Here is a 12,208-nt window from a genome sequence, read left to right on the forward strand (position 1 = left end):
TCTTTAACTCTATAGTTGTAGGACTTCCATTCAGCCAGATTTCAGGCAGTTCTAAATGATGGTTGTTTGTTTAGTTGTAATTTTGATGTGATTGTGGGAGGAGGTGAATAGTGCATTTATCTACACTGCCATCCTGACTGGAAGGCCTCTGTAATAGGAATTTAGAACACATCTCTCAATTGTCTTTCTAGGGACTCAGGAATCCCATTTTAGTAGTCAAAGGTTGAACTTGGATTCTTTTGTCCTCTTATAATAGCTAATTTTCTCCTATATATTTGGAAGCAGTCTCATTTGTGGACGTGTAGAAGAGTAAAGGATAATAATTTTGTTTAAGTATCTCTCATGTTACTTGAGATCCTTACTACCACAAGAATCCTGGGAAACAAGATTGCTGTTCCTTTTGTGTAAATGAGGTAACCAAGACTCAAGACAGGTTAAGTAATTTTCCCAAGGCCACTCAAGTATGAGTAGCAGAACTGGGCTTTAAACACTACGCCTGTCCTCTGCATAAACTATCTCACATTCTTATACTAGTTGTTAAACTACTTGTTCATATAGATATAGTAACTTTTTTTCTAACCAGTTGTATTTTTCTACAGGATAATTGATTGCATGCAAATGTCCTTATTTTAAGTATTATTTGAGGATCCTGAAAGTTATTGAAAAGATTAAGAGAATCTCATTAATTTGTTCTTATTATAGACTGATGATGTTAGCAGATGAAAATATTTCTCCTAAACCAAAGAGTACTTCAAATTCAGAATCAGGTAAATAATAGTGAAACTAATTTTTATAATTACGTAGTTTGTTATTTTTGTCACAAAGCAGTATAAAGAAAATTGGTAGCCCAGGAAACTGAGTGCTTTTTAGCTTGGTTGTATTTAAGAAGTGAAGATATGTGAGGTTAGAAAGTGGGTCTTAACTATCAACATAGCACTTATCATTAATTTGTTTAATAAACATTTACTGAGTATGTACTCTGTTCTAGGCATTGTTGTATATACCAGTGGGGAGTGATACATACTCCCTACCTTCATAAATTTAGTCATAAGAGAGGAAGATGATCAGTAAACAGATATATTGCAGTTATGTGTGGTGGATGAAAAATGAAAGGGTTGACAAAGTGCCTTGCATTATAGGCACTCTATTATTTTATTATTAGAATAAACTTAGCAAGACATTTATAAGTTTTTTAATCTCTGCTGTTAAAGATGTCTTTCTTTGTTTCCTACAGTAAGTTTGATAGCATCTGTTTGGGGATAAACTTGAAAAATTGCTGGTTTTGCTCCTAATGGGTATAAATATTTAAATGAACTCAAAAATATTTTTTTATGTAATTTTACTTTAAGAGGTTATCTTAATGTGCATTTACTAAATGGCAGGTCTTATGGTAGGAACTATGGGTATAAAAATGATTAAGATAGTTTCTGTTCTAAGGGAATAATATGGCAATAAAAACTAAACTTGTAAAAGTACACTTACTTAAAAGGAGTAGCACCTACTGGTGGAGGGTGAGCATTAGGAGGATTTGTTTTACAGACCAAAAAGTAAGGGAACTTGTGAATAAGAAAAGAACGGAAATAAAAAGGTAAAGCAGCCCTGGCCAGTTTGGCTCAGCGGTTGGAGCGTCTCTGGGGACTGAAGGGTCCAGGGTTCGATTCCAGTCAAGGGCACATACCTCAGTTGTGGTTTGGTCCCCAGCCCTGGTCAGGGTTGTTCTGGAGGCAGCCAGTCATTGTGTCTCTCCCACATCAATGTCTCTCTCTCTCTCTCTCTCTCTCTCTCTCGCTCTCTCCTTCCCACTCTATCTGAAAGTCAATGGAAAAATATCCTCGAGTGAGGATTTAAAAAAAAAGAAAGAAAGAAAGAAAGAAAGAAAGAAAGAAAGAAAGAAAGAAAGAAAGAAAGAAAGAAAGAAAGGTAACACAGTAAGGGTAAACAAATCATGATTTTACCTAGGTCTTGCCCAATAAGAAGTTGTGCTTTGGCTGTGGAAAATATTATTTATAAAGCCTGATGGTGAGGCTGAATAGTTACTTTGGAATTATATATTACATGTGGTTGATTGACTTAAAATTCAACATTAAATAAATTATGTCTTGCTCTAGAGGTATTTTTTCCACATTCCTTAATTCACCAGATTCAACTGTGTTCCAGTTGTGTGTCAGGCTCTTTATTAAGTGTTAAAAAATGCCACTATTCCTGTCTTCAAGGAGTCAATAATCTAGTAATAGAGACAGACAAATAAATAAGAAATTACTTCTTAGGCAACTTCTGCTCAGCTTTCCTTGCAACCTTATCTACTATGTGGGAGTTCTTCAGGACTACTCAGATTTTAATCTTTTTTGTTTTATTTGTTTTTAATTTTTTTTTTTTTTTTTTTTTTTTATCCTCACCCGAGGACATTTTTCCATTTTTTGTTCAGATAGAGTGGGAGGAAGAGGAAGAGAGAGAGAGAAACATTGACGTGAAAGAGTCACATCAAGTGGCTGCCACCCGCACAACCAACCAGGGCCGGGGCAAACTGCAACTGAGGTACATGCCCTTGGCGGGAACCGAACCCGGGTCTCTCTGGACCGCAGGCCGACGTTCTAACCGCTGAGCCAAACTGGCCAGGGCTTAATTTTTTTAAATACATTTTTATTGATTTAAGGGAGAGAGAGATAGAAACATCAATGTGAGAGAAAAACATGGATTGGCTGCCTCTTGCATGTCCCCTACTGGGGATCAAGACTGCAACCTGGGCATGTGCCCTGACTGGGAATTGAAATGGGACCTCTCAGTCCTTGGGACAATGCTCAGTCCACTGAGCCACACCATCTGGGCTTAATCTGTTTTGAATCTACCCTCTGGTATGTATAAGTGCCTGTAAAAAAGCATGGCTTCCAAATTTAACTCTCAAGGTTTGCCAGTTTTAGCAAATAAAGATGAAGAATGCCCAGTTAAATTTGAATTCAGACTAGCAGCATATATATATATATATATATATATATATATATATATATATTTTAAAGATGTGCCTCCTTTTCTTTTCCCCTATTGACATCCCCCTCCCTGCTCCCAGACCCACCCCTATACCACCCCCTTCACGGTATTGTTGACTGTGTCCATAAAGCTGTGGTGCAATTATACAATGGAAATACTATGCAGCTACAAGGAAGAAAGATCTCTTACCCTTTGAAATGACATGGAGGGACCTGGAAAATACTATGCTAAGTGAAATGAACCAGCCAGAGAAAGACAAGTATCATGTGATCTCACTTATGTGTAGAATATAATGAACACAGTAAGCTGTCAAACAAAATAGGTCCAGAGTCATGGAAGTATGGAACACACTGATTAACCTCAGAGGGAAGGGGTGGGAAGAGAAAAACCAAAGAACTTATATGCATATAGGCAGTAAATAATTTTTAATATAATTATATCACAAATATTGCACATGCTTGTACTACTGTATGGGAAATTATTATATTAAAAAATTATTCAGCCCTGGCCAATGCGGCTCAGTGGTTAGAGTGTCATCCCATGCATCAAGGGGTTGAGGGTTCAATTCCTGGTCAAGGGTTGCAGGTTCGATCCCCACCCCCAGTCAGGGCATGTGCAGGAGGCAACCAATCAATGTGTCTTTCTCACATCTATGTTTCTCTCTCTTTCCCTCTCTCTCCCTCCCTCCCCCTCTTCGCTCTCCCTTCTACTCTTTCTAAAAATCAATGGAAAAAATATCCTGGGGTGAGGATTAACAACAACAAAAATTCATTGTTTATCTGAATTTTAAGTGGGCAATCTGTATTTTACCTAGCAACTATTAGCCTCCACAATGAAACTGGGATTATGTAAGCAATACAGGAATCATGAAAACCAGGATTTTGCATGCCAAGGAGTTTGAGTTTTAACTTGAGGGCTGTGGAAAGCCTTTGAAGAGTTTTAAGCAGATGATGTTAGGTTTTTATTTTAGGTATACAGTGTGAACAAAGGACAGCAGAGGGTGAATTGAAAAGCTATTGAAATAACCTAAAGGAAAATCTTTTGGTGCCTAACTCAAGGTACTGGTGTTAAGAATAAAGAAAAGCCAAATTTGCAATATTAAGTACATATAATAGGTAAAATTGGTATATAGCAGACATTCAGTAAATACAGTGATGCCTCGGATTTCGACCAAATCGGTATTCGACCAGGAGATTCGAGAAACTTTTGTCTTGGAATCCGAACAAATATTTGGAACTCGAACTTCCGAGATGAGCCGAGTTGAGCCGAATGGCGTTCATTCGGCCCAGCGCGCCTTGCTTGTGCCATCAGTATGAGTGCAGAGAGAGAGTCACGCTTTGTGGAGAGAGTCACGCTTTACACTGAATTTAACCCTTAGACATACTGTACACTTTTATTTCTTGTTGAGACTTATGTTTTTCTACATATTATATACAAATTAGGCCAGTAAATAGGCATTTTCTGGGGCTTGGAACGAATTAATCCAGTTTCCATTATTTCCTATTGGGTTTCATTGCTTCAGTTCTCGAACAATTTGGTTCTCGACCGTCCTCCTGGAACGAATTATGTTCGAGAACCGAGGTATCACGTACTTGTTACCTTGAATTGAATGTGGAGAATGAGGAAAAGGAAGGAGTCAAAGCTAAAGAGGAGCTATAAAAAGGGCCAGAGGGGAAAGATGTCCATGCCTGTTATATGGACGTCCAATGAGAAACAACAGGAAAGGTTTCTTCTCATATTGGTGGGAGCTGAAACTATATTATGTAGGTTTGAGAGTAAAACAGGAGAAAAGGAAGTTATGTTAGTGTATATGGACCACTCTTGAAGAAACTTGTCCATGGATAAGAAGAGAGAGGGATGTAGCTGGAGGGTATGTGTGTGTGTAGGGGGAGGGCAGGTAATATTTTTGGTAAGATGAAAGAGACTTGAGTGTGTTTTAAATGCTGATAGAAAAGTTGCATTAGAAAAAGAAAGCCTGAAAATACAGGATAATGAAAATAGAAGGATAATTAATGAAGAATTTTAATCACATACACTTTCTTGTACTAATTGAAATGTAAATCTTTTATATAGAGTATATTTACTCCTGTGAAACTTGGAGCTCTTGAGAGAAAAATATTTTAAAGAATACTTTATCCTATCAGATTATTCAACATACAGTTTTTTCTTCTAAAACTATAACAAAGTCACTGTTATTAAATTAGTTTATATTCAAATTAGAGTTTCCTGTACTTATAGTTAATGATAAGTTAAATAACTAAAATACTAAAGTATGTTTTTATTTGTAGATAATGCAGCTTGTGAAGTACTTGCTGAAAAAACTTACCCTTTAACCCATGAAAAAACAAAGAAAAAAGCAAGTATTGAAGCAGAATAACTACATAAACTATAAATTTTATTGATATAGGACATTTTAACCAACATAATTATAGGAATTATTTTTTGGCTAGTTAAGTCAATAATTCAAAACATTTTTGGAATTTAGCATTTATATTACATTATCGTTACATGATATATAGTCTATATAAGTTTAATGGAAGAGAATTAAAATTTATAATTTTTCTAACTTCATTTTGGATAATTAGTTGTCTATTAATCATTAAGGTAAAAATAAGACATTTGCGATGTAGCCAGAGCAGTGTTTTAGGCTGAGAAATACATGTCAATTATTACATTAGGCCTGGAATCTAGAGGTCTTTGGACTTTATTTATGTAGCAGGAGCTACTGTCCAGGTGGCTACTCAATGCTAAGCATTATTCTAAGCATTTACCATTAATTATATTTTTTATAGCATTCCTATCAGGTAACTTTATTGTTTGTTTTGTTTTTACTTTTTTTTTTTTAATTTTTTTATTTACTTTTTTTTGTTACAGATGTTTCACCTTTTTGACCCCATTGGCACCCCCCTCCCCATCCCACCCCCGCCCTGTCCCCGGCTTTGTTGTCCATGTCTATTGGTTATGTATACATGCATATAAGTTCTGTGGTTTATCTCTTCCCACACACCCAACCTTTACTCTGAGGGATGTCAGTCTGTGCCCTACTTCCATGTTTCTGGGTCTACAGTATTCCTCAGACTGTTATGTTTATTATATTCCATATATAAGTGAAATCATGTGGTATTTGTCTTTTTCTGTTTAGCTTATTTCACTAAGGATAATACTTTCCAGGTCCCTCCATGTTGTCTGAAAGGATAAGAGAGCTTTCTTTCTTACAGCTGCATAGTACTGCATAGTACTCCATCGTGTATGTATACCACTGCTTTTTTATCCATTCGTCTACTGATGGACACATGGGCTGTTTCCAGATCTTAGCTATTGTAAATAGTGCTGCTATGAACATGAGAATACATATATTCTTCCTGATTGGTGTTTCAGGCTTCTTAGGGTATATTCTTAGAAGCGGGACCACTGGGTCAAATGGAAGTTCAATTTTTAATTTTTTGAGGTAACACCATATTATTTTCCATAGTGGCTGCACCAGTCTGCATTCCCACCAGCAGTGTATTAGAGTCCCCTTTTCTCCACACCCTCGCCAACACTTGTTGTTTGATGATTTGTTGATGGCGGCCATTCTGACAGGTGTGAGGTGATACCGCATTGTTGTTTTAATTGGCATCTCTCTGATGATTAGTGATGTTGAGCATTTCTTCATATGTCTCTTGGCCATTTGTATGTCCTGTCTAGAGAGGTGTTTATTCAGCCCCTCTGCCCATTTTTTAATTGGGGTCGTCTTTCTTTTGTTGAGTTGTATGAGCACTCTATATATATTGGAAATTAACCCCTTATCTGATATATCATTGGCAATGATGTTCTCCATACAGTGGGTTGCCTTTCCATTTTGATTATTGTTCCTTTTGCTGTGCAGAAGCTTTTTAGTTTGATGTAGTCCCATGTGTTCATTTTCTCCTTTGTTTCTGTTGCCTTAGGTGATGTATCAGTGAAAATTCTGCTCCGTATGATGTCCGAAATTTTGTTCCCTACATTTTCTTCTAGAATTTTTATGGATTCACGGGTCACATTTAAGTCTTTTATCCATTTTGAGTTTATTTTTGTGTAGGGTGTAAGTTGATGGTCTAGTTTCATTTTTCTGCATGTAGCTGTCCAATTTTCCCAACACCATTTATTAAAGAGGATATCTTTACTCCACTGTATGCTCTTGCCACCTTTGTCAAATATTAATTGAGCATATTGCCTTGGGTTTATTTCTGTGTTTTCAGTTCTGTTCCACTGGTCTATATGCCTGTTCTTGTGCCAGTACCAAGCTGTTTTGATTACAGTCGCTTTGTAGTATAACCTGATATCTGGTATTGTGATCTCAACTACTTTGACCTTCTTTTTCAAAATTGCTGTGGCTATTCGAGGACTTTTTTGGTTCCATATGAACTTTTGAAGTATTTGTTCTAGTTCTGTGAAATATGTCGTTGGTATTTTGATGGGGATTGCATTGAATCTATAGATTGCTTTGGGTAGTATGGACATTTTAATGATGTTAATTCTTCCAATCCATGAACAAGGTATGTGCTTCCACTTTTTTATATCTTCCTCTATTTCTTTTTTCAATGTCTTGTTTTCTGCAAATAGGTCCTTTACTTCTTTGGTTAAGTTTATTCCTAGGTAGCTTAATTTTTTTGCCACGATGGTAAATGGGATTTTTTTCAGTTTCTCTTTCTGTGAGTTTATCATTGGTGTATAAGAATGCCTTTGATTTCTTGATGTTAATTTTGTGTCCTGCTACTTTTCCAAATTCATTTATTAAGTCTAGTAGATTTTTGATGGAGTCTTTAGGGTTTTCTATGTATAATATCATGTCATCTGCAAATAATGACAGTTTCACGTCCTCCCTTCCAATTTGGATCCCTTTTATTTTTTCCTCATGTCTGATTGCTGTGGCTAAGACTTCCAGTACTATGTTAAATAACAATGGCGAAAGTGGACATCCCTATCTTGTTCCTGTCCTTAAGGGAAATGTTTTTAGTTTCTGCACATTGAGTATGATGTTGGCTGTAGGTCTTTCATATATGGCCTTTATTATGTCGAGATATGATCCCTCTATTCCCATATTCCTGAGTGGTTTTATCAGAAATGGATGCTGGATTTTGTCATATGTTTTTCCAGCATCTATTGATATGATCATGTGGTTTTTATTCTTCATTTTGTTTGTGTGGTATATCACATTTATTGATTTTCAAATATTGTACCAGCCTTGCATCCCTGGAATGAATCCCACTTGATCATGGTGAATAATTTTTTTGATGTATTGCTGAATCCGATTTGCTATTATTTTGTTCAGGATTTTGGTGTCTGTGTTCATCTGGGATATTGGCCTGTAGTTTTCTTTCTTTGTAGTGTCTTTTTCTGGTTTAGGAATTAGAATTATGCTGGCCTCATTGAACGAGTTTGGAAGTCTTCCTTCTTCTTGAATTTTTTGAAATAGTTTGTGGAGAATGGGTGTTAGTTCTTTTTTGAATGTTCGGTAAAACTCCCCCGTGAAGCCATCTGGGCCTGGGCTTTTGTTTGCTGGGAGAGTCTTGATTACCTCTTCAATTTCTTTAGTTGTTATTGGTCTGTTCAAGTTTTCTATCTCTTCCCAGTCCAGTTTTGGGAGACTGTGTGTTTCTAGAAATTTGTCCATTTCGCTTAGATTGTCGAATTTGTTGCCATATAGTTGTTCATAGTAGCTGTTAACGATCTTTTGTATTTCTGTGGTGTTGGTTGTTACTTCTCCTCTTTCATTTCTGATATTGTATATTTGGGTTCTCTCTCTTTGTTTCTTGTTGAATCTAGCTGAGGGTCCATCAATCTTGTTTATCTTTTCGAAAAACCAGCTTTTTGTTTCATTGATGTTTTGAATTGTTGTTTTTTTTGGTTTTTTTTGGTCTCTATGTCATTTATTTCTGCTCTGATCTTTACTATTTCCTTCCTTCTACTTGCTCTGGGGTTTTCCTTTTGTTTGCTTTCTAATTCTTTAAGTTGTGAGGTTAGACAGTCAATTAGAAATTTTTCTTGTTTCTTGAGGTAGGCCTGTAGTGCTATGAACGTCCCTCTCAGAACTGCTTTCGCTGCATTCCATAGATTTTTTGTTTTTGTGTGTTCATTTTCATTGGTCTCCAGGAAGTTTTTAATTTCTTCCTTGATCTCCTTGGTAACCCATTCATTGTTTAAGAACATGCTATTTAGCTTCCATGTGTTGAAATGTCTTTACATGTTCTTGTTGCAATTGATTTCTAGTTTCATGCCATTGTGATCTGAGAAGATGCTTGATATGATTTCAATCTTCTTGAACTTGTAGAGATTTAGTTTGTGTCCTATCATGTGGTTTATCTTTGAGAATGTCCCATGTGCACTTGAGAAGAATGTGTATTCTGTAGTTTTGGGGTGTAATTCTCTGTAGATATTTATTAAATCCATTTGGTCTAGTGCTTCATTTAGAGTCTCTGTTTCCTTGCTAATTTTTCGTCTAGAGGATCTATCCAGTGCTGTCAATGGGGTGTTGAAGTCTCCTGCTATGATTGTATTGCTGTCGATTTCTCCTTGGAAGTCCTCCAGACAATTTTTAATATATTTTGGTGCTCCTATATTGGGTGCATATATGTTTATGAAGGTTATATCTTCCTGTTGGATAGATCCTTTCAATATTATGTAGTGGCCTTCTTTGTCTCTAGTTATGGCCTTCATTTTGAAATCTATTTTATCAGATATGAGTATTGCTACCCCAGCTTTTTTTTGCTTTCCATTTGCATGGAAAATTTATTTCCATCCCTTCACTTTCAACCTATGTGAGTCTTTTGTTGTGAGGTAGGTCTCTTTTAAACAACATATAGATGAGTCATGCTTTCTTATCAAATCAGCTACTCTGTGTCTTCTAATGGGAGCATTCAATCCATTTACATTTAAGGTGATTATTGATATGTACTTATTTATTGCCATTTTTGTTTAGTGTGGTTCTATTTTTCTTCCCATTTCTCCTGCTAATTACAGCAGTCCTTTTAACATTTCTTGCAGTGCTGGTTTGGTGCTAATGTATTCCCTTAGCCTTTTTTTGTCTGGGAAGCTCTTTATTTGACCTTCTATTTTGAATGATAGCCCTGCTGGATAGAGTAATCTTGGATTCAGATCCTTGTTTTTCATGACCTTGATTACTTCATGCCATTCCCTTCTGACCTGTAGTGTTTCTTGTGAGAAGTCACCTAAGAGCCTTTTGGGGTTTCCTTTGTAGGTATCCTGTTGCTTCTCTCTTGCTGCTTTTAGGATTCTCTCTTTGTCTTTAATTCTTGGCATTTTAATTACTATGTGTCTTGGTGTGGGCCTGTTTGGATTCTTCCTACTTAGAGCTCTCTGTGCTTCTTGAACTTGAATGCCTTCTTCCTTCACCAAATTAGGGAAGTTTTCCCTCACTATAATTTGAGTATATTCTCTATCCCTTGCTCATTTTCTTCTTCTTTGGGGACTCCTATAATGCGAATATTATTACGTTTCCAGTTGTCCCTCAGTTCTCTTAAGCTGTCTTCCTGTTTTTTAATCTTTTTTTCCTTTTGGTTTTCTGATTGGTTAATTTTTTCTACCCTGTCTTCTAATTCACTAATCCGGTCCTCAGCTTCCTCTCCTCTACTTTTTAGACCTTCCAATGTGTTTTTCATTTCCGATATGTCATTTTTTATCTCTTCTTGATGGTTTTTAATTTTCATTTGGCTTATTTTCAGCATCTCTATGTCCTCACTCATGCTGTTGAGCTTCCTTAAGATCATGGCTCTGATTTCTAGCTCTGTTACCATGCCTAACTTCCGCACATTGATCTCATCTTTGGTGGAGGTCTCTTGCTCTTTCATTTGGCTTTTGTTTCTGTGTTTCACCATTTTGGCTATCACAGTGGGCTCTGGAGCCTGTCAAGTTTTCCCCGTGGGTGTTGGTGTTCCGCTCTTTGTGGCTCCCTCTCCTGGGTTTAGGTGAGCGAGGGAGGACCCACGTTAAACACCACTGTCAAGTCTTACTTTCCTAGTTAGAGTTGCTAGCCCAGGAAAGGTACTGTTATCCTCTAGCTTTTTACCTGGAAGCTAGCAATCGAGGTTACTTGATGAGTTTTGGGTTGTTAGTTGATTGAAAAACTTCCTCAGGTGCTGAGCATAAGGAGATTTCACGAGGGTGGGGCAGATTCTGGTTGTTAATGAGCTTCAATTAGCACTTCAATGGCCCACAGGGTGGCGTTGGATCTCCAAGGGAGGGGCTGCTGCCTTTCCCCAGAGCCCTGGGAAGGAACAATATGGCCACTGTCCTGCCTGGCAGCAAGTCAGCAAAAGCTCTGAGTGCCCTCCAAGTCCCGAGTGTCTTGACACAGTTCCCATCTATTCTGCCCTCCCTCTGCTGGAGCCCAAGGTGAGTGGCTGTGGCTTTTTTAGCCTCTGTCCCGGCTCTGTGACTTGGAGCCACTTGGGAGTTTAACCCAAGGGCGCTGCTCACAGCTAAGGCTGCTGCTGAGCTGCTGACCGTGGGCTCCTAGCCCCCGTCTCGCGCCTTCGCAAGCCTACCGGGATCGAGTCAGTGTCCCTGGTTATATGGTCCTCGCATGCTGCTTTTCTGTTGGTTTTTGCCGTCGATTTGTTCGTGTTATAGTTGTAATTTCAGTTTGGTTCTGGGAGATGGTCTGTGTAGCTTCCGTTCACTCCGCCGCCATTTTGGAATCCTCCTGTTTTTACCTTTTTATGGCTGAGAAAAATGAGATTTAGATGTTAACCAATATGTTTAAGGAGCTGTGGCAAGTCTTTCTGGATCTAAAACCTGTACTCTCCCACTACACCACAATGTCATTGTATACATTGGGGAGCATATTGAAAGAGGGCAAAAATGTCAGCAGGAAGACTCATTAGAATGAAGTTACAAAGATTTTTGGTGTGAGATTGAGGTGACTTTGACTACGATGTAGGAAGGATGGAGAAACATGCGTGATTCAAGATAATTTTGCCTGTGGAGTTCATAAATTGAATATAGAGGATGAAGGAGTGGGAGGTGTTAAGAAAGACTTCTAGATTCTGTCTTAAGCAGTTTTGGTGGATGAAGATGTTATTTAATGTGATTGGAAAGGCAAGAGGCCTGAGGGCACACAAAGATGGAAATGTTGGAAGAGCCATTGGCTATAAAAATGTAGGTCAGGAAAACAGAAGAGGAGTGTATAATATTATAAGATAGTTTTAAATTCATGGAAATGGATAAAATCACCTGAGAAAGA

At 37.5% G+C, this 12,208-nt stretch overlaps 1 protein-coding gene across 1 annotated transcript in view; it reads left to right on the forward strand.

Moving 5' to 3' along the window:
* MEIKIN (meiotic kinetochore factor) overlaps positions 1–12,208 on the forward strand; it is a 144,334-nt gene that overhangs the window by 45,406 nt on the left and 86,720 nt on the right. The window contains exons 8-9 of the mRNA XM_036282153.1: positions 703–767; positions 5,274–5,341. Of these exons, the coding sequence (XP_036138046.1) occupies positions 703–767; positions 5,274–5,341 (133 nt within the window). The remainder of the gene's footprint in view (positions 1–702; positions 768–5,273; positions 5,342–12,208) is intronic.

This window comes from Molossus molossus, unplaced genomic scaffold, assembly GCF_014108415.1.
Source record: "Molossus molossus isolate mMolMol1 unplaced genomic scaffold, mMolMol1.p scaffold_m16_p_4, whole genome shotgun sequence".
NCBI classification, from domain to species: Eukaryota; Metazoa; Chordata; class Mammalia; order Chiroptera; family Molossidae; genus Molossus; species Molossus molossus.